The following is a 23286-nucleotide window of genomic DNA, read 5'->3' on the forward strand; positions in this document are numbered from 1 at the left end:
CCTGCTGTACAAGTGTGCTTTAGCTTCCAGTATGCTCTGCTTGCATATTTATGCATAAAACAAATATTACAGACACTGTAAGTCTCCATTGCTCTTTTAGGAAATTAAACTCTGCAGCATTATCCCCAGATGTTTCTTTACTACTGCTTCCTACAAGGAAGCCTGGCAAATAGAGGTTCCAGTTGAAGCTAAAGGTTGAGTTAGGGATTCTTCGATTAGTCCCCAAGTGGAAGCCATAGTTATTAAAGTTATTTAGACTGGTAGTACAGTTTTTTTCTCAGGATTTTACTGTTGCTTCTGGTACAAATCATTAAGGTACAGATAATGGTTTTGACTCTTTCTCTTCTCCTTGATTTTTATCATTTGTTAACAAGTATGCAATCACTATCTAAAACATGTGCTTGGAGGGACTGTAGCACAGTGGTTTGTATGCAATGCAGAGGGACCCAGCATCTCCAGATAAACTAGGAAAGGCCCCTGATACCCTGGGCTGAGGAGCCTCTTACAGACATCTTGAGTATTTCCACACAGAGTTCCCTAGCGCTAAGAGTCAGAAGGCTTTGTTCCATCTTTTGTTCTCTCAATGGATTCTCTGTGTTAAGGAAAAATACGGAAGTAGTTAAAAAAAATCATGGGAGAGGTATGAGTAGAAGACGACATCTGGACCCCAGCACCCCCTGTAAATGTCTGTGTGATGGTGCCAATACAGCCTTGGCTGGTGGTGTCAGGGAAGTTCAAGTTCTTGTGCTACTGCAGAACTGCTCTAAAGAGCTGCAATGTACAAGTGTCTGGTGCTGTCAGTGAAAGAGTGTGCCTTCCCCTCAACACTGGGCAATGGCTGGGTAAGGCGGCATATTATGGACCGCTGCTATGCTTTAGACGTGTTGCTGGTGATGTGGAGAATTAAACACTTTCACTTCTATTATATGGAATTATACTACAGTAAAACTTTATTGTGAGAAAGTTATTTTATTACACAGCTTGAAGCAGTAAGATGTAATGCAGAATTAATATGGCACCCATGAAGAGCTGCCAGCATGATTTCAGGGGTGGAGGGAGGAGGAAATGGTTTAAATATAAGAACAGCATACATCCTGATCTTACATGCACGTTTACTCATACCTATGTTGCCCTGTGTTCAATGGGGCTTGCTCCTAGGAAATCTGTATGTTTCTCTGTATGTGTCATAGAAACCTTGCTTTCACATACAATTATATATACATATATAGTTAACGAAGTTGTTAAGTCGGGTACCAAACAAGAGATCATGCATCCAACCAAGCACTAACAGAAAGTAACAATTTCCAGAGCATAGGCACGTTAGTCTATTGCAGCAAAAACAACAAAGGGTCTTGTGGCACCTTAATGACTAAATGTGGCATAGGCTTCCGTGGACTGTAGCCCACTTCATCAGATGCAAAACATTTATAGAAGGCTTCAAGTTTATATACAGTACATATGGTTGTAGCTGCAATCCTAGGCAGATCAATGTGGAAGGAAGCCCCACTGAACTCAGTGGGATTTACTCCAGAGTAAACGTACTTAAGATCGGGCAGCACATCCGACAGCATCCAGCACGGGGGCGGGGCGGGGCGAGCATTGCCGCTTCCCGGTTCCCCTTCGGCCTCAGCCTCGCTACAAGAGTAGCGCCCTCTAGCGCCCCTCGCCTTTCAAAGCCGCTCTCTCCCCGCAAGCGCCGCGCCGCGCCGCGCCGCCCTTCCCTTTCACCACCCCGCGGGAGGGGCGGTCACGTGCCGGGGGCGTGGAGCGAAGTGACGGCCTCTAAGGTCACATGACAGGGGCGCGGGCCGGGTTGCTACTGTTGCTTGGGGTGGGGGGCCGGAGTCTGACTGACCATGGTAAGTAAGCGGCGGCCCGGGGCTAGGGGGTTGTGAAGAGAACTGGGGCTGGTAGTGTTGTGTCGCTTCGTGGTTTCGAACGCCTGGAGAACCGTTGTAGCATGAGTGGCGCCGCCTTCCCACTCTTTTTCTTCCTTCCCCTTGTGCGGCAGGACGGGCCTTGGGGGCTTTTGAGCCAGGGAGGCTGAGTGAGACGTTGGCCGTTCCCATGGATACGGTACTCCTCTCCGTTCCTCCCTAGGCCGTTGACCCCGCCCCCACCCTTCAGCCGCGTCTTCTCGGCGCGCGGGGGGCTTCCATTCGATGTCACCCCTCCTCCCTCTCCCTCCTTCCGCGCGCTCACCCCGCCTTTCTTGGTGACGTTATAAGAAATGCGCGCGCGCGGCAGGCGGGGAGGGGGCTCCCCTGCCACTCTCAGGTTGTCTTTGGCCTTCAGCGGAGCTCGTGACTCCTCTGTCCAGTCACGACGCCCGCGAGCCAAGTGAGCAGGGAATGGGAAAGTAGTTGGGTTTCCTGTGGGCGGGGAGTCACCTGGCCGGACGGTGGCTGCGTTGGGAATGACACCTGGAAAGAGACATACCTTCAAGATTGCACACTCTGGCCTCAGAACCTTGGCCTCTAACCTTGCCTGTCTCTGAACTGTGGGAGAGGCGTTCTGCACGTGCTTAGAAGCACACTGTTACCTCCCATGTTGCAAAACAGTAAAAAGGTAAAGGTGTCCCCAACCAGTCGTGTCCGACTCTAGGGTGTGGTGCTCATCCCCGTTTCTAAGCTGAAGAGCCAGCGTTGTCCGAAGATGCTTCCGTGGTCAAGTGGCTGGCATGACTGAACACTTGAGGTGCACGGAACGCTGTTACCTTTCCCGCCGAGGCGGGACCTATTTATCTACTTGCAATTTCTTGCTTTCGAACTGCTAGGTTGGCAGGAGTACTGGCATGAAAAACCTAATCTATTTCGTAGGGTGGCCATTGCGAGGGTTACAACAGCCTTGTCATTAATGAAAGTGAAATACCTCTTTGCTGCATACTTGAGAAAGTTGAGAGGACTGGAATGGCAGTGGCTCATTGCTTTCAGACTTCGCCTGCATAACTGGTCATTTTTTTATAGGGGTGATAGTCAATATACCTGCTGATTCTGGCATAAGCATTTGTGGACACTGTCTACTTAAGTGCCCACAAAAGCTTATGCCATAATACATTTGTTAGTTTTTAATGTGCCACAAGACTTTTTGTTTTTGCTGCACTAGACTAACACGACTACCTCTCTGTAAAATGCACCTTTTGTCCTTTTGCTCTGATGATTCCAGAGATCTTCCTGGAAGCTGAACTGGGTCTTACTTAGGTAGTTTCAAGAGCAGGAAAAGGCTACTTAAGCAATAGGGCATAAGGAGCATATATTGCTCATGGGAGTGCTAACTGTAGAAAACAGCCCCCCCCCCCCCGCTCCCTAAGGTTATTCAGTGGTTTTTATAGCATGCTTCATGGAATGTAAATACTCTAAAGCTGACTGTTCCCTTTCCTCCTGAGTTTCCTTATATTTCCTGTTACCACATTAACATTTTGACAGCATGCCAAGCATGCAAAAGTTGTTATTTCAGAAAGTGGAAAGCATTTGAGATGCCTTTTAAAAGTGCTTTCAGACAGCTAAACTTATTTTTTTGCAGTAGTTGAAATCAGTTTTGACACAGCAGTTGGTATGGTTAGTGGGGGTAGCCTTTCACTTTCTAAACTAAAACATCAATTTTAGAACAACCTAGAGAGCAATCCTATGGCCACTAGACAATGTCTAGATGGCCATAGGATTTTTTGGTTTCTGGGAACCAATCATGGAGCCAGGGCTCCGAGCTCGGTTCCCAGAAACCATGCTTCTCGCCCCTTCCCCCGCTGCCTCACAGGTGGCACAGTTCTCCCCTGCCTCCTTGTTTATAACTCTAGCACAGAGTGGGCAAAAGGGGAGTTCCCTGGGGCGAAGAGCCTCGTGTGGTGCAGAGTGGTAGGCGGCAGTATTGCAACTGAAACTCTCCCCACAACCTTGGATCCCAGCGGAAGCTGGGTCCCAGGTAGCCGGCTCAGGTTGACTCAGCCCTCCATCCTTCCGAGGTTGGTAAAATGAGTACCCAGCTTGCTGGGGGAAAGGTAGTCACGACTGGGGAAGGCAGTGGCAAACCACCCCGCTATAGTCTGCCATGAAAATGCCAGCGAAAGCGGCGTCCCTCTAGGAGTCAGCAATGACTTGGTGCTTGCACAGGAGGAGCCGTTCCTTTCCCTGGGGCGTGGAGGGGAGGAGACAGTGGAAGTGTTGTTATGACGTTTCCTATGCATTGTCCAGCCTCCCCCCCCCCACTCTGAAGCCTCCAGCTATACATCCAAAATCAGCTGTCTAGCTGCAAATGCAGGGTGGCCTCAGAATTTGCAGGCGGCTGACTATCCCGATAGGATTGCGCCCTTAATTTTAAACTTCAAGCTAATCCTTGTTAGATGGATGTTACTTTTTTTTTTAAGCTACTTTGAGGAAGTGTACAATAGAGTTGCTTGTTACAGTGTTTCAATAATAGGTTGCACAGTCCTTTAAAATATGCAGTTGTATACAACTTGCTAATCATTTAATGCTATTGATAGTACTTTCTGGCAGAGTATCAGTGATTCCTCCTGAAGGAGTATCATTAGATAAGTTGCATAACATGCCAGGTTTGGTTAATGGATTCCTTAGGGCCAACTGATTAAAAGTGAATTCTGCCCATGAAAATCCTGGAGATCCATAGTCATTTAGCTTATTTGATAGAAATCAGCCTTTCCCAACCTGGTGCCCTCCAGATGTGTTGGACTACTGCTTTCATAATCCCACAACCAGCATAGCAAAGCAGATTGTAGAAATATGGGAGTTGTAGTCCATCACGTCTAGAGGGCACCAGGTTTGGAAGGGCTGTTATAAGGTGTTGCAACAGTTTTATCAAGTGTTACATTCAAGGATTTCCTCAGGCTTCATAAGCTGTAGAAATCTTTGGTACATTTAGCAGATAACTTATTCCAGCATGATTAGCTATCTTTCTGTCATTGCTAGTGCTTTTGCAGAAATTTTGCAGATGAAATTCAAGAACAGCCTAGCTTGATTAGACCAAGGGCTTATCTCATTCACCATCCTGTTTCCCAAAGTGGCCAACAGATGCCCATGGGAAGCCCACAACCAGGGCACTAGGGCAATAGCCCTCTCATGCTGCTGTTCCCCAGTGACTGGTATTCAGAGGCAAGCTGCCTCTGAACCTAGGGGTGTAGTATATCACCATCATGCCTAGTAGCCATTGGTAGCCTTATCCTCCATGAATTTGTTTAGTCCCCTTTTAGAGCCATCTATGTCGGTGGCCATCACCACATGTTGTGGAAGCAAATTTTGTAGTTGAACTTTGTGCTGTGTAAAGTACTTCCTTTTGTCTGTTTGGAATCTCCCACCATTCAGTTTCATTGGATGATACTGGGTTCTAGTATTATGAGGGGATAAAGTCTATCCACTTTCTCCACAAAATGCTTATTTTATACACCTCTAACATATTCTCCTTTACTTGCCTAAGTTAAATAGCCCCAAATATTGCAGCCTTAACTCAAAGAGCTGCTCCAGCCCCCTGATCTACAGCATACTTTTTGAGGTGTGGCTACCAGAACCTACACAGTATTCCAAGTGTGGCTACACCATAGATTTATATAAAGGCATTATAATATTGGTCACTTTATTTTTGATCCCTTTCCTAATGATCCCTAACAAGGAGTTTACCACTTACACAGCTGCAGTGCTCTGGATCAATGTTTTAATTGAACTAACCACTAACCCCAAGATCCCATTCCTGGCTAATCACCACCAGCTCATACCTCATTAGTGTATATGTGAAGTTAGAATTTTGTCCCAGTGTGCATTCTTTTACACTTGCTTATATGGAACTGCATTTGGCATTTTATTGCCTATTTACACCATTCGGAGAGATCCTTTCAAAGTTGTTTTCAGTTCTTTTTGTTCTTCCTACCCTGAATAATTTGGTGACATCAGCAAACTTGGCCACCTCACTGCTCACCCCTAACCCCGGGTCATTTATGAATAAGTTAACAAGCAATGATCCCAATACAGATCCTGGGGACCCAACTTCTTGCATCCCTCCACTGTGAACCATCCATTTATTACAACTCTGCTTCCTTTTCTTTAACCAATTAGTAATCCATTAGAGCACCTGTCCTCTTATCCCATATTATTTGCTTGTATTTCTTTTGCCAAATTTGTGTTCCTTTTTGCCCTCATTTGGGCAATTATTCCATTTTGTGAAGGAAGCCTACTTGCCTCTAGCATTTTCCTTGAGTCTGCTCATTAACCACACTGGCTTCCTCTTGGACTTGGTGATACCTTTTCTGATCTGTAGTATACTTTCTAGCTGAGCTCCTATTCAGGTGGTTTAACACCCAAGCATTTTGGAGAGATTTGTCACTCTTGACTTTCCTTTTCAATTTCCCTTTTACTAATCCCCTCATGTTTGAGGTGTTTCCTCTTTTGAAATCAAATGTGACTTCAGCTTTTTCATGTACTGAATTTCTGCTTGTCATGCAAATATTAAAAGTACAGGAGCCCTGGCAGGCAAAAGGGTAAGCAACTCTACTTTGGCTTTGTTTCACTAACCTGATGCTTATTCTTGTGAAAAATACTTCAAGATGTTGGAATACCAAGGAGACATTTGCAAATGCATGCTTATGGCTCCAGTATTAGTGATATGTTGCGTGTGTTTGTGAGTGTGGAAAGACTAAGACAGATCAAATGCCACAGATAGCTGTCTAAATATCATTTCAAATGCAATCTGTTTAGGGCCATGCACATGTTCAGCTGATAATTGATTTTTAATGTCTAAATGTGTTGTTATATGAATGAGCCTTCCAGGATCCTTGGGCTCATGCGTTCCTTCCTCCCAACACATGCTGTAATTCCCTCCCTTGTACAATTCAAACCATAGCTTGCCATATTGTCTGAACTGACAAATTGTGCTTTTTGATTGTTTTGCAAGCCAGGATTGTAAACCATGGTTTGTTCCTGGTTTGCAGAGGAAGTCCAAAGTGTAGAACATTAGTTGAGATGAAATGGCAGTAGATGAAATGTGCCCGAGTATAACTCCAGAGTAGATCATATAGTAGCAAAGTACAGTGTCTAGTATTCATCATGGGATGACTCATCAAATAGAGGCATGTGCAAATCAACTCTGAAGGGCCACTTCACTTCTTCTTGCAGTGACATATGCATGTTTTTATTTTATGAACATGTGGTCGGACTTATGAGCCACTCTGGTTCCCTTACATGTATATGCTTGTCCTACATGTAGTTGAAAATGCACAATTGTGACATGTATACATTGGGTTTGATCCAATCCTGTGAGTGTAGCATCCATGCACAAATCCCTTATGTCACAACAACAACTCCCCCCCCCCCTCCCGGCATACAGAGTGCCTGCACAGTGCTGTTATGGGGAATGTGAAGCACACATGCAACTCTCCTTTGCCATAAAAGCTTGGCATAGTGTTTGTGCATGCAGAGAGGGTGGGGGGAACATGGCTTTGTTGTGCTCTGTGGGGAGTCCTCTGGGCACTGCAATACTGGAAGACTGGATTGAAATCATTGTTCTTAGTTATGCATTTCTCACATCTTAAACAACCTAATGTGTAAATGTAGCAGCCCTTGCAAAGGATGAAATTCCTGGATAATTATTTAGGTGTTCTTTGAGGCTAGGCTCTAAATCAGGGGTAGGCAACCTTGTGCCCTCTGGATATTTAGGACTACAACTCCCAGTAGCCCCAGCCAGCATAGCCAATGGTTATGGATTATGGGAGTTGTAGTCCATAACATCTGGAGGGCGCTAGCTTGCCTAACCCTGCTCTAAATATATTTAGAATTGATTCCATACTGTATTTTCTTTGTGGAAGTTGCAAATGGTAATGCATATTGTATGGTTATGTGTGGACTATCTATTTTTTTAAAAAATAGGTCAGCGTCTGACTTACACACACCTCTTTTCCTTTGTCAAATTTTATTCTTCTTCCCAATATGGCAGCATACAAGCATACTTTGTGTTTTTAATGTTTTTGAGCATTTTAGAGATAGTTGATGGTAGTTATGTATTTGAGTATTTTGTATTGTTAATGTCAAATTGCTGTAGCTATTTTCTCAGCTGTGGAATCCTATGGTTTCTGCATGCCAACACAAGACAGGACAAATTGTATGGATTAGGCTCAAAGGGGTGCTGAGATCATAACAATAGAGTGTTGTAAACACATTCATTTTAGGAACTGAGGGTTTTTCTGAAATAATTCCTTTATTGGAGATCAAATTTCTTCATAAATATGTAGTGTATTTAGGCAGTTGAGAAATGTTTTGCCATTCTGCCAGAAAATGCAGTTTGTTCTGCCTTTAATGGTGGCTTATTGAACTCTTCTAGGACTCTTCTAGGACTCCTTTTGAAGTCTGGACTTCCATTGTTTATATTGTTTAGATAGTTAGCCTAGTTCTTGCTGATAGAATTAGCAAGCTTTATTATTATTATTTTTAAAAAAGAGGCTTGCAATAATAATGAAGGTAAATGCCATCTAGGATTTTTAAACAATTCTTCAAGGCACTAAGACAGAATACAGGTGCTCTGTCTCCATCTATTTCTCCACAAGTCTCCTTGCTGACTCTCCTTCCCTGCTTTTGGGGCAAAACTAAGAGTCCTGCTGGCTACACCAGATAGAAGAGCTAGGCAAGGGGATCAGTGAAGGAATGAATGCAGGAAGCACATTAGCTGCAATCCTGCCTTGGAATATTTGAAGGTTTAGGTCATGTCTCCAGGCAATGAGTTGGCAACCTGAATGTCAATGTGTACTTTAACAGTTTTTGGGATCCCTGTAAGACAACTGTTAACCTCTATAATAGGGCCAAATTTATCCTTGAGTAGTGGTGCTTTTCCTAGGTGGGGGTGGGGGGAGTATGGTTAAGCAGCATCTGTGGCAATGGGATTAGGTAACAGATTGTTCTGGTGTAGGGCATGGAGTCTTGCCATTTCTCCACTCTAGTCAGAGTGGCCCTCAGGAAAAACTAGTTGCTAATTCTGGTTCTGTAGTGTAGTTTTAGTGCAGCTTTCCCCAACCTGATGCCCTCCAATTGGTTAGGACTTCAATTCCTATCAGCCCCACTCAGCATGGCCAATGGTGAGAAATGCTGGGAGTGTAGTCCAAAATATCTGGAGGGCACCAGGTTGCAGAATGATGCTTTAGTATACAGTCAGGGCCAGAAATATTGGAACAAGGATAACTGTTTTGGCAGTTGGCCTCTGTACACCACCACATTGAAGTTGAAAGGAAACACACCCAGATGGGAGCGAAGTCAGGACTTCCAGCTGTAATTCAAGGGGTTTGATAAAAGTGGGGCACTAACCATTCTGGAAGTACAGCCAGTGGCATACACCTCCCCCCCATTGTTGGTGGCTCATAAGTAATGGAACGAATGGCTGACAAGCAGCTGCATGGCCAGGTGTGGCCTGTTTCCTGGGTACTCCATGACCAATCAAGCAGAGAAAAGGCCTGGAGATGGTTCTGAGTGTTACATTTGCATTTGGTGGCTGTTCAGTGGAACTCCCAACATGAGGTCCAAAGAGGTGTCCATGTAAGTGAAGGAGGCCATCATTAGGCTGAGGAAACAAAATAAACCCATCAGAGAGATAGCAAAAACAGTGGGAGTGGCCAACACAACAATTTGGAACATCCTGAAAAAGAAGGACTTAACTGGCAAGCTCAGCAACAGCAAAAGGCCTGGCGGACCACGGAAGACAACTAAAGTGGATGACCACAGAATGCTGCTCATGGTGAAGAGGAACCCTTTCACAACATCTAGCCAGGTCAAGAATGCTCTTGAGGAGGTAGGCATGTCATTGTCAACATCTACAGTCAAGAGACAGCTTTATGAATGTAAACACAGAGGCCTCACAACAAGGTGCAAACCACTGGTAATGCACAAGGACAGACCAGATTAGCCTTTGCCAGCAAACACCTAAAAAAGCCTGCCCAGTTCTGGAGTAAGATTCTTTGGACTGATGAAACCAAGATTAACTTGTACCAGAATGATGGGAAGAGAAAAGTCTGGAGAAGGAAAGGAACAGCTTATGATCCAAAGCATACCACATCATCTGTCAAACATGGTGGAGGCAGTGTTATGGCATGGGCATGTATGGCTGACAATGGAACCAGGTCACTGATGTTTATTGATGACCTGACTGCTGATAAACGCAGCAGGATGAATTCTGAAGTGTATCGGGCTATACTTTCTGCTCTGATTCAGCCGAATGCTGCCAAACTGATAGGACGTCGCTTCATATTGCAGATGGATAATGACTCAAAACATACAGCAAAGGCTACCCCAGAGTTTCTGAAGGCAAAGAAGTGGGATGTTCTTCAATGGCCAAGTCAGTCACCTGATCTCCACCCAATAGAGTATGCTTTTCACTTACTGAAGACAAGACTGAAGGCAGAAAGACCCACAAACAAGCAGCAGCTGAAGGCAGCTGCGGTAAAGGTCTGGCAAAGCATCTCGAGGGAGGAAACTCAGCATTTGGTGATGTCCATGGGTTCCAGACTTCAGGCAGTCATTGACTGCAAAGGATTTTCATCCAGGTATTAAAGGCGATCCTTAAGTTTGAAATGATGTTGGTTTGTTCCATTACTTATGAGCCACCAATGAAGGGTGTGTGTGTATGCCACTGGCTGTATTTCCAGAATGGTTAGTGCCCCACTTTTGTCAAAGCCCTTGAATTACAGCTGAAAGTCCTGACTTCGCTCCCATCTGGGTGTGTTTCCTTCCAACTTCAATGTGGTGGTGTACAGAGGCCAACTGCCAAAACAGTTATCCTTGTTCCAATATTTCTGGCCCTGACTGTATCTTGTGTTTTTCTCCTCCATCAGTATAGAAGTGTATATGTAGTAAATCACTATAGTTATTTGGATTAGGTATCTGTGTCATGTTACACTTAAAATCTTTTAACTAAAATTATTTTCTAATTCTTTTAAAAGGTTATATGGTAGATGAAAAGTTTTATAATTGGTGTGAGGTGGAGACCTACCTTGGTCTGGAAAACAAGCCTGGCTTTCTACTCTGGCACAATCATTGCTTTTCTATAAGTGTATCTCCCATAGCAGTGTTCTGCCGCTGCATCCCAATGCTTCAGTTTCCTCCTTCTGATGAAAGTTGTGGTAGAATTTAATTTCTACTTCTATTCTCCAGAGATGCAATTGTAATAGAGGCTGTATAGAGATTTCCTTCATTACTTAGCTTCTGATATTTGCCAATGCTTTGTGGCTGCAATACTGTTCTTGATAAAGTTGTTTAGTGTATCTAAATGAATATGCTTTTTATTGCAGAGTTTTCTTGGAGGCTTGTTTGGTCCCATTTGTGAGATTGATGTTGTTCTTAATGATGCAGAATCACGAAAAACAGCTGAAATCAAAACAGAAGATGGTAAAATAGAAAAACATTATTTGTTCTATGATGGAGAATCTGTTTCAGGAAAGGTAAACTCATTCCACACACATCCAGAAATCAGTATTTTATAGAACACATATAGGACAGAAACATATTAATGAGGTTATAATTGTGACTTTGACTCACATTGTTCCAGTTAAATTATTTTATTTTGAGGTAAATCCGGAGTAACATGAGCAGACTTCTACTCATGCAGTGGATGTTTCCCTTCCCCTCCTCCTGTAATCCCCCCCATCCCCCAAATCTACTCCAGAGGGTCTCTCAACCCTTTGGAGCAAATTTAGGGAGCATGCAGCAGGATAGATGTGGAAGGGTGGATTCAATCTACCAGTGGTGTCTGTTCTGCTGGCGGAATGACACAGTTGGATAAACCTTTGCTTCCACAGTAGAAGTTAAGCTAGAATATGCTTCCTGAGACTAGTTATTCAGTAGTTAACTCAGTTGGCTAAAGGGTGATCATCACCTCCAGCTAAAGATTAACATCTGTGGCTCTAGCTCTTTGTTCTCAGAACTAGATGTTATTGTATGAGTTTTCTTTTTCTCTTTTGTACAGTCCTTAGAACAAGATCCATTTTAAAAAGGGCATACTCAGCATGGTTTTTAATAAAATGCATTCATTCATTCATTCTTGTTTGTTTGTTTTTTTGTTTATTTCATTACTGCCCAATAGCGGAAGCTCTCTGGGCAGTTCACAAAAATTAAAACCAAAGAGCACACAATAAAACAATATAAAATATATAAAATATTCAAACCACAGTATAGCAATACAATCAGAATAAAACCAAAATAAAACCTAGCAGCAATGCAGAGATTTAAAATACAAATTTAAAACAGCAAAGCTAAAAGTCTAGAAAGCTAAAATGCCTGGGAAAATAAAAAGGTCTTCACCTGGTGCCAGAAGGAATACAATGTAGGTGCCAGGCAAACCTCACTAGGGAGCTCATTCCATAGCTGGGGTGCCACAACAGTAAAAGCCCTCCTCCTAGTAGCCACCTGCCTCACTTCCTTTGACAGGGGCTCACGGACAAGGGCTGCTGAGGATGATCTTAAGGTCCGGGCAGGCACATATGGGAGGAGGCAATCCTTCAGATAACCTGGCCCCAAGCCATTAAGGGCTTTAAATGTTAATACCAGCACTTTGAATTGGGCCCGGAAATGGACTGGCAGCCAGTGCAGCTGGAAAAGTACTGGCGTAATATGAGCTCGTTGGCTAGTCCCGGTTAACAATCTTGCTGCCCTATTTTGGACCAGCTGAAGTTTCCAGACTATTTTCAAAGGCAGCCCCATGTATAACGCACTGCAGTAATCCAGACGAGAAGTTATTCATGTAATAGAAATAAGACTTTTTCTGATGTGCAGTATTACTCAATATTGTTAGGTTTTGATTTGGAACAATTATTTTGCTAATTAGGAAGGTTGGGTTAACTATCAGAATCCTTAAGCAGATAAGAAATATTACATTTCATTGAATGCAAAAAAATTGTATGTTGCTTTAAAACCACCTTACCTTATACACTTTCTGGTGGACTGATCCACAAGCTTGTCTTCAGTGGAGCTTGGGTGCAATAACACTTATTTGGGTTTGATGTGGAAAAAATATATCCTCTTAAGAGCTGTGGTCATGATACCAATGTAATATCAAGTAAATGTTGCTGCATTTAGATAATTTATTTAGCATGTGCTGTTTTCACAACTGTAGTGGTTTAAAGATTTCCTTTAAGATAATGACTACAATTCATGCAAATGGTTAAAAGGGATTTGTGCATGCACTAGCCCCCATAGTAAGGCTCTGATGTGCACAAGAAGCATGTAAAAGGCCTGGAGCTGCCCCACTTTCTTATGTTAGGGAATTCTCCGTGGGTTCATTAGCTATAGGGTGTGTGGGCATTCCCTGACTTGTAGAATGGAAAAGGACAGCATCTGTAGCCACATTAAGACACTGGATCTAAGCATCAGTATTCTTCTGTCCTATTACTCCTCATCACCCCTTTCAAATGTTAGAAAGATGTGGGGTGGGGAATGCCATATTTATCTTAGTCTTTTGCTCTAAAATTTCTGTCTTCTTCCTACTACTTGTTTTTATAACTTGCCATGCACCCCTTGCTAAATAGCTGCTTCACTAGTTTCTCTTCCCACAGTCATGAGCTCCTTATACCTTTTTTTAGCTTTATATATGTGGGTGGAGGAAAGCGTTGAGTTCATCTAGCAAAAGCCTAACTATTTTACTTGTGGAAGAACTCTGAACTGGAGTTGGAAGGAATAAAAAAGGCATCCTATGTTCCTATCTAGTCCAGCATTATAACATAGGGCAGGTAAAGGCAATGCATTGTACCTCCAGCAGCTTTAAAAAAGAGATTGGCTTTAACTGCTGCACCTGTTGCTGGTTTTTTCCTGTTAGGTTTTGTTCTTAAACTGTGCTGAGTCCTGCAAATATAATGGAAGAGTGGGATATAAATAATTCTAATAAATAATCCCAGTTTTGTCCTTGTGCAGAAAATGGATCTGTGCATCTATGCTGAGGGGAAGAAGTGTTTCATCAGTGTCTTGGTTTTTGCAGGTGAACATAGTCTTTAAACAACATGGAAAGAGGCTAGAGCACCAAGGAATTAGAATTGAATTCGTAGGACAAATTGGTGAGTTACAGAATTGTCACTGAGCATGGTTAACTGCAAAGTGCACATAACCAAGTTTATGAAAATCATAATCTGGAGATAGTTGAATAGCTAGTATGTTGAACATGTCCTTGAAATGAATAGCCCTTGAGAGGGAGAAAAATCAGTTTTCTGTATTCTGTCAAGCAGCAGTTTTGCAAAGAATATACATCTTTACAATAAGAATGTAATCTAGCTAGGGGATTGTTGCTATGTTGGTCACGAGGTGCAGTAAGTAAAGATGATATAATCTATTGAAGTAATTTATCTGCAATTTTGTTTTTTCTTCTTGAAGAAGACCTTTATAAAGCTTGTACATTTCGTTTCATCAGCAGAAGTTCAACAAAATTTTTCTGCTCACAATATTAGAAATGAAGAATTACATATATTTTGGGGGAAGTTCTATTAGATTAAATTTATGTCCTTGAGTTTACTGCATACAGATTGTTGTTAGTCAAGCTGGATGTGTTGGCATTAAAACGGTGGGCTGTTATGCAGTATAATTAACAAAATAGTAGCATTTTCTAATTGAATGGAGGGTCCTTGCAGTGCAACTGACATACTGGCCTGGTTTGGATGTCATGATAATCTAGGAACCTTGGCTTATTGAGATCAAGCAGCATGTTTGCATATGCTGCTGGATCACTTGTGCTTGACTTCCTGCAAGCTGGAGTGGCTAAAATAGGGGTGGGTAACTGCTTTTGGGTAGGGGGTTGGATGAGCTCCACGTACCCCTCCATGGGCTGAATGACAGCAGTGGGTGTTCCTCAGCCAAAGTTCTGCTTTGAGCTCCTTTGGCCAGGGACCTAGTTTTACTATGTGAGGGCTTTTCCTGATGAGGGAAAGCCTGCATGCAGCAAAGCTGCCCTAGCCAAGGCACTGGATCCACCTGGCACCTCGGCCAGCAAAGCACTTAATATGCCCTTTGCCCTTCCAATTGGGAGGAGGAATAGCATGCAGGGGAATCCCACTTTATCTCTGATTATACATTGGATATAACAGTGTGGATTCCTCTCCCTGCTTCCTCCTCAAGCCCCTGGTAGCCTCCATGGGGTGGCACCTGCTGAAGGAGCCCAAGACTCTACAGGCCAAGGTTCCCATCCCTGGGCTAAACAAACCATTGATTGTCCATCCATTGTTTATCGTGATATCCGAACTAAGAACTTTGGCTTGTGTCTCTCCTAACAAACTGGAGTCTTAAGGCATGGTTTGTTGTTTATGACTCTGGCTTGTTTGGGGAGTGACAAGCTAGACTTCTCAGTCTGGACATCCCAATAAACAAACCATAGACAGGCCATGACTCGTTTAGCTGCTATTGCTTGCAGAAGCCAAGCAGGACTGTTAAGGCAGTTGTGTGAGCATGCTGTTCATAAACGAAAATCAAGATTCTCTGGAACCTTAGTTTATTAATGTGTCTGAATGGGGCCATTGAAGGACTACTGAATCCTGCAAAATACTAAATTTACTTTTTAAATTCTTGTTTTTAAAATGTGAGTGTTTTAGGTACGTTGAATCTCTTACCATCTATTCCCTTCTGTCCTTGCCCACTACTTCCAGCTATCCAAGTGTCAAGCCATTAAAAGACTGTTCTTCGGGAAAGCTTCTGTTATGTTCTCTTTCTGATTGTATTCCTTAATTTCTTAGAACTTTTCAATGACAAGAGCAATACTCATGAATTTGTAAACCTAGTGAAAGAGCTGGCCTTACCTGGTGAATTAACACAAAGTAGAAGTTATGACTTTGAATTTATGCAAGTTGAGAAGCCATATGAATCCTACATTGGTGCCAATGTCAGATTGAGGTATGGAAACTGAAAACCACTTTTTCTCCAGCTGCAGTTATAGCAGTCTAACTTACTTGTAGTGGGGTATTGGTATGCATAAATTTTTAAAAACAATAGGTTGGATCAAAGGTGACCTTCCATTTGTGGAAGGGAGTTTGATCCAACGGAGCTCCCACAAACAGAAGAGAGGGAAGTGATTTTTGCCAATTGCCCCCCGCAGCCCCTTGCATTACTTGAAAACTGTCATGGAGAGTTGGGACTGCAGCGGGAATGGGGTATTGGCAAAACATTACTGATCGAGGAGTATCACTTTCTGTCAAAGGCATTCATACTGATTTTTAGTATTATTAAAATACTTTGTTACAATGTTGTTAAACTTAAGAAACACAAAAATTCAACAAAATACTGTAAAGAGAGAAAAAACTCATTTATAGGAAAAAATAAGAGTAATCCAATCTTTCTGTGCTACAATTATGATTCTAAAAAACTAGAAATGGATGCAGTTTTAAAAAGCTTCAGGTACTTTGTATTTGCAAACGCTTCTTATTTAATTTAATTGATTTTACACACGGAGCTTGAATTTAAATGTGTGCAGCTTTTAAAAATAAGCTAAGAATCTTGAATTTAAATGTAAGTGGGTTCACAAAATATATTCCACCCTGTCTATAGATCTGTAAAGAAATATTGTATTAATTGAAATTGGAATAGCCTTTTCTCTTGCTTTGGGAATATAACAAACTGCTATGAATTTCTTAGGATGGCTTTGCAACAAAAGTAGGTAGAATTGTGAGCTGATTAGTTAATATAGCTCTAACCAGTAATGCAAGTTGTGAACCTTAATGTAGTGTTCTGGCGTTAGCTAATTTGATAAAGATGTCCACCTCTGCAGATCTAGCCTATATGTGTGTAAACCATTCTATGTATACCACTAATTTCATTCTTTTATAGGTACTTCCTTAAGGTGACAATAGTAAGAAGATTGTCAGACTTGATAAAAGAGTATGACCTCATTGTTCACCAGCTTGCAACTTACCCAGATGTTAACAACTCTATTAAAATGGAAGTAGGAATTGAAGATTGTCTGCACATAGAATTTGAATACAACAAATCTAAGTACGTATGACTCTGAATAAGCCAAACACATGACTTTGAGAACAGCAACCAGGGAAGGTCTTTTTGATGAAAATAGAGCACATAGCAGTGATTAGCAACTGATTGCTAATAGGGATATGTGGGTTAACCTTCCTCTCCAAGGTTGTCACAATTCAGAAGGATTCCTGTTGTCTTGAAGCAACTGCTCATGTGGCTTCTCCAGTTTCTCACTTGTCAAGAATAAAGTCTGGGCTAACCATGCGGAAAAATGAGGTGGTGGAGTCCTGAGCATAATAGAACAGACGTAGGACTGCAGGAAGGGGAATCACATTTTGGGATGTTCTCTGTTAAAAAACACACACAACTAGAATAGCAAACAGAAAACCAGCACAGCAAGGAATATACGAGGCTAGTACCTTTCTCCTTGATGTGTTAGTTCTTCACATTCAAGGAGACTTTTACATGGGGAGCATTTGGAAACTACATCTACCTACAGCCTAGAATAGTAGCCTTGCTTCCTCAGGTGATTGGGGAGACTCTTATCCATGTCCCACCACTGTTGGAGGTTCAGGTGGTGGGTATGCACAATAGTTGTACCCATGTTCTGGAACACCTTGTCCTGGGAGACCTAGTTAGACCTTCCCTGATGGCATGTAGATGCCATTTGAAGATTATTCTGTTTTAGTGGGCTTATGGTTTGATTTCTGAACCCTGCTCAGAATTTCATATCTGGTGGCTGGGTTTCTGGGATTTTAAAAATCTTGTTACCATTTTTGAATTACACCGACTGTATTCCTGTTTCTGTATGATGAAAAAGTAGGATATAAATCTCTTTAGTGTGTAGACCAGGCCTATGTCTTCTGCTAGCCTGGGGCTTTTTGCACTAGCTGGCTAAGCAGCAGAGAAGGGGCCACTATTTGATCTCTGATGACATCAGTAGGCAGAGCCCACTTGCTTAACTTTGGTACATATTCAGCTATTTTGTAAAGTCCTCTCCTTCACTACTATCCTTTAGCATACTTGGAGATGGCTTTAAAGTGGCTCCTCAAAATATACTGCTTGATTGGGGAATAAAACATTTTGTTGCTGCAAACTTTCAGTGGTGGGACTGTACTTGAGTGAAATAAATAACTCAGTTCAGTAGAGAATAGTGCTTTCTTATCCTTTTTTCAGCAATGAAAATATGAACGTACACCACAATTCTCAAAAGTAGTTTAAAATGTGCAAATTCTAATATTTTACAAGCCCTGTTCCTTTGTCTTAAGGTATCATTTAAAAGATGTGATTGTTGGAAAAATTTACTTCCTCTTAGTAAGAATAAAAATTCAGCATATGGAGTTGCAACTGATCAAAAAGGAAATCACTGGAATTGGTAAGATGAACATAGAGAAGAGTGTCAATTTGATGAAAGTTCTTACTTTTTAATTTGATGTGTTCGAAATCTAGCCTTTTCTAATATTTTTTCCATTTGATAATACGCTGTGGTACTGGATTGTGTGTGAAGGTTGTCTGGAAAATTATTGTAATTTTAAAGTTAACTACAAGTAGTGACCAGTACTGATTTGTAGAACAAATTTCTTCAAAGTGGACTTTGAATTGTGCCTGTGAATTGGTTCCTGGAGCCTTGTCTTATATAATACTAACACACACACATATTTTTTATCTATATCTGTATAGCTATTTTTTATCTATATCTGTATAGATCAGGTATTGTTTTGTTACTTTTGACTGCACAGGGAGAGGTGGAATACCTTATTATACAGGGACTTTGCATTTTAAAATGTAGCAAAATCTCAGAATTAGCGTAGCATGGAGGTACTGGTAGCAGATGAATGGTTCATAACAGCGGTAAACTAGGGTGACCTGTTCAGATGGAAGATGGGGTCACTCATTGCTTTGGCAAATTCCTGTACAGAGTTAAGATTAACATGATTTACTGGTTTAATATCGTTCAGAATAATCCCGAGGATCTGTTATGCTGTGAAAGGTGGAAATACCTTCTTGAGTATTACTAGTAAGAACTGTCTATTAAAAGTTCTGATTATCTGTGTAATTAAATAGCTAACAATGTTTGGTCAAGGCATAATTGCTATGGGCTTCTAGTCTATAGAAATGTATAAAAGTACAAATAAACAGCCTGATAATTGTTTAACCAGGGCCCAGTACCACAACAGAGACAGAGACTATTGCAAAGTATGAAATAATGGATGGTGCACCAGTTAAAGGTGAGTCAGTGCATGTCAACATCTGTGGAGTATTTTTATGTTAAAATGTAGGCTGTTTCTTTTAAATGTTTATTTTTGGGTAATACAGAATAGGGTTGTCTTGAAGTCTAAACTGGAACAAATTGGAGACCCAAAGCACTAAAACAACAGTACGGGCTCCTAATCCTAGGATTGTTTGCAAGACCAGGTGATGTGAGCTGTTAGTAGTAGTAACAATTGTGAAAATATGCCATTTTCCTCATGAAATGAACAGTGCCTCAAAGCTATTTATTTTGTGAACTTGGTTAAATATGAAATTTGCTACTCTGATATGTTCTAAAATATGCAGATATTTACCATGGATAAGGATATTTACCATGGCCTATTTAAAAGATAGAGCCTTGTGTTGAGATCTGGTGTGAGTGGTTTAAAGAGAGAGTTCCTCCTTTTCTCTTGAAATAGTTATTATGCCAGGTCCCCAAACTGGTGTGTTTTTTTTTAATTTGGGGACATTTAGAGAATACTGCAGCTTCTGAAAATGAGCTTTTCATTTGTGTACCTACAGAATGTCAGCACAACTTAGCTGATAGAAAATTTTCTTCTCCATACCCCAAACCATTAATTGTCAGAAACTATTCTAACCTGTTAAAGGTTCCTTCCTTTCACCAACATAAGTAACCTTGGCTTCTTTTAATTTAAGGTGAATCTATTCCCATAAGACTCTTCTTGGCAGGCTACGATCCTACTCCTACAATGAGGGATGTGAATAAAAAGTTTTCAGTAAGATACTTCTTGAACCTAGTGTTAGTAGATGAAGAGGACAGACGGTACTTCAAGCAACAGGTATAAGGTTCTGCAAACTGGAATAATGTAATAAAATGGATTTATTCTTGATAACTTTTCTATTCAAAAATATTAAAGGCAGCTTGCAAAGTACAAAAGCCACAAAATAATAACAGTATTTAGGACACTAAACACATTCTGCTAAACCAGCAGTAATAAATCGGAACGCTGATAAAAACCTATCAAAACCCATCCCCTGATAAAAGAAATGTATGAAATAATAGTCATGTTTGCACACAATGGGTTGTATCCAATGTTAGTCCTACTTAGAGTAGATACATTAATGTATAAATTGGACCTAAGTTAGACCAACATTGGATACAACCCAGTGGTAAGCCAGAAACTATCCAGAGCTGCACAGTATGGGTGCCACTGCTGAAAAGGATTGCGGCTTTGGGTATTTTGGCTTTTTCAAACGCCTACATGGAAGTTCTAAGAGGCTTGGAGTGAGGAGCCTGACTCCAATCCCCAAAAAGAAAAGTGAAGAATTTTCAGCAATTCTTTCTCCTTGCTAAAAAAAAAATAGTGAAGGTGGTTAGCAAAGTACAAACAAAGTAAAACTCTATCTAAAACTCTAATGAAGACAGTACAATGAAATTACAATTAAAAGGACAAAATCAGTGCAGAAGCCAGAAAGAGATCAACATTCATAAAATATCTAAAAAGCCTGTCAAAAAATAAGTCTTGGCTACACATGAAAACTACATTGTTCACATTCTTAAGTCAAAATTATATGTGTGATATGTTCTTTAGTTTTAAATTTTCTCTTGCATATATGAAAAGTGGATTAACAGGTCTTATGTAATAGATGGTCATATTTGGACAGGCAAAAAGGAGGGGAAGGGGTGGGGTTCAACTTTCTCTACAGCCAATACACTGTCGAATACAGAAGCATATCTAGAAAAACAACAGATTTGGAACATTATAAGTCTTTTGTGTGTATCTGATGCAGTATCTTAATTAAAAATGTGCGATGTGCATTTCTCTGAAAACAAAGATTTGAATCTGAAGATTGCTTCTTGGGTGTCAATTGACTTAAAAACATGTTGGGAACATAAAAGTATCTCTCTCCTGTTTTTCTGTTGAAGAAAAACTTCAGCACTGAACAACAGACTTTCCTGGACTGCTTATGTTTAAGAATATGTTTAACTGTTTTCAAATGTGGATATATATTTTTTTCCTTTTTAGCTGATGTTATTTTTGTTTTAGTTTTAATATTTGGTTTTAAACCACCTTTTAAAGTTACGGTGAGAAAATAATTTTGTACAATTTATGTTTTATAGAAAAGCAGGATAAAAATGCTGTAAGTTCATTAAAGATGCTGCATTTCATCAGATAGCAAGCTTATGGAAAGAATTGGGTGGGTTTGAATCAGTTTTTAGTACAGTTGCTTCAGTCTGCAACATATTGACCTGTTCAAATATCAAGTTTTTAAAGTGTATTTTCTCCCACTCTTAAAAGGAGATCATTCTTTGGAGAAAAGCTCCTGAGAAACTGAGGAAACAACGAACCAACTTCCACCAGCGGTTTGAAAGTCCAGAACCACAGGCATCAGCAGAGCAGCCAGAAATGTGAACTGGGTGTAGGGGGTGAAAGAACTGTTGATAGATCAGCAGGTTAAAGGTGGCAACAGCCTGTAGGGAAGAAGGCCAAAACTCACAACAGTCTTCCTCATCTTACAGTGCTGCATTTCCCACACTACTAAAACATTCTTCAAGTAAAAATTCAAGCGTGTACATACATTTAAAATAAGTGCTTTCTCAAACACTGGAACTTTCTTAAGCTATTTTATACTGCACATTTTACTCTTGTCTGGTGTGATGCACTCAGATATACATAAAGCTTAAAGTCTAGTTATGTGTTTCCATGCATGTAGGCTGGCGCATTTAAGTTTTGCTTATCATTGATGGTAGACTAAAGCATTTCCTCTTCCTATACCACATTTCATATCATACATACTTCCTCAGTGTCTGTTACCTGTGTCCTTGGAAACTTAATAAAAAAAAATATGTTGTACTAAAATGACAGATCTGGGGTTTATAATGGGATTTTGCCCTGAAAGTAAACCAGTGCTTACCCCAGGGAAGTAGGTAACATGTAAAAAATGTTATGTACTTGGGATAGGTCTGAGACCATACCATTGTTTTAAGAACCCCTTATCTTTCTGAGGAATGTGTGTAAGCAAGCTTCTTTCTGAAATTAGCTTTATAAAGAGTGGTGGCTGCTCTTCTATTTTTTTCTTAGCTCCTCCATCCTAATTATTCTATTATCAGTTCCAATGTCCCTGAAAGCTCATATGCCCTGTGCTAAAATATTGAATTCTCCCATTCAACCCTGTTTCAATGGAGGGCGTATGTGAGAGAAAATGTTTTACTATAGCTTTTACTGATTACACTATTAAAATCTGGATCACATGCACAAAAATTCATTATCTTTGCACTTTCACCATCTTCTTTCCAATATTTTCCAAACGTGGGGAAACTTTCATTTTCCATTATAAGGAAACCTGTGCTTATAGAAAGGTGTAAGGATGGAACCCAACTGGAACCCAACTGGAACCCAACTGAATCCCAAGTAGGTGCTGGAGGTCTATGTAGTAAAACATCTTTTTTTATCTTTATAATTCATTGAGTGAATTTATTGTCTTTGGACAAACCTTGTTAGCCTCCATCTGTCCATAATTAAGCATATAGTTTTCAGAAAACACACTGCTTGTTTTGGGCACAACATGGAACCTGCTGAATAGAAGGCTACTCACGTTTATACTTCACTTGGCCTATCCACCAAGAATGTTTCTAAACTTCAGTGCAAGTGTTATTGGTTACCTTACTTTATGAGTAAGTGAAATTACTAAATTATACTTCAGTAAGAACTTTTATTACTATGGCACTTTGATCAAGCAGTCAGAGATGCTGCGTGCTGGGATATTTCTCATAATATGGATGCCTGTGACTGAGAAAAGTTAACTCCCTCATGTAAGTGCCTCTTCAGAATTTCAAACAAACAAAACAATGCCAAATATTTTCATGGACACTTGCATGTTGCAATCTGGAAACTATTCCAATAAATTTTAAAAACTGATTGTATTTAACCAGCCTCAAATTGTGCTACAATGTATAATAGACACAATGAACTGCTATTTGAATTATTAAAAATAGCTGTATTCTCACTAAAATACCTTGATTGTCTTTAATCGTACACTGTACTGTGTCTGTCACTTCTACTTAGTCATATAGAACTGTTAGTAGATAACGAAGTCAGACTTGGATTGTTCTAAATAGCATTTAATCCATTGTTGGGGGAGGAGGAAAATTTTAGTTTTATCTCAC

The 23286-nt window shown here is 40.9% G+C and overlaps 1 protein-coding gene across 1 annotated transcript; it reads left to right on the plus strand.

Annotated features, from left to right (window-relative positions):
- Window positions 1–1790: 1790 nt before the first annotated feature.
- On the plus strand, window positions 1791–23154 carry VPS26A (VPS26 retromer complex component A). Its single transcript, XM_084845446.1, has 9 exons — window positions 1791–1859; window positions 11264–11413; window positions 13942–14017; window positions 15680–15836; window positions 16767–16931; window positions 18176–18282; window positions 19067–19135; window positions 19815–19957; window positions 21419–23154. Exons 1-9 carry the CDS (start codon window positions 1857–1859, stop codon window positions 21530–21532), a joined length of 984 nt encoding a protein of 327 aa, XP_084701572.1. The 5' UTR covers window positions 1791–1856; the 3' UTR covers window positions 21533–23154.
- The last annotated feature ends 132 nt before the right edge of the window (window positions 23155–23286 follow it).

This window comes from Heloderma suspectum, chromosome 3, assembly GCF_057233095.1.
Source record: "Heloderma suspectum isolate Gila_16-S chromosome 3, 16-S_ref, whole genome shotgun sequence".
In the NCBI taxonomy this organism is placed as follows: Eukaryota; Metazoa; Chordata; class Lepidosauria; order Squamata; family Helodermatidae; genus Heloderma; species Heloderma suspectum.

Excerpts from the sequence above, each read along its gene's own strand:
- VPS26A (XM_084845446.1), top strand. Across the intron at positions 14,018-15,679 it reads TGAATTCGTAGGACAAATTG|AACTTTTCAATGACAAGAGC; the intron begins GTGAGTTACAGA and ends TTAATTTCTTAG. Across the intron at positions 18,283-19,066 it reads AAAGGAAATCACTGGAATTG|GGCCCAGTACCACAACAGAG; the intron begins GTAAGATGAACA and ends TTGTTTAACCAG.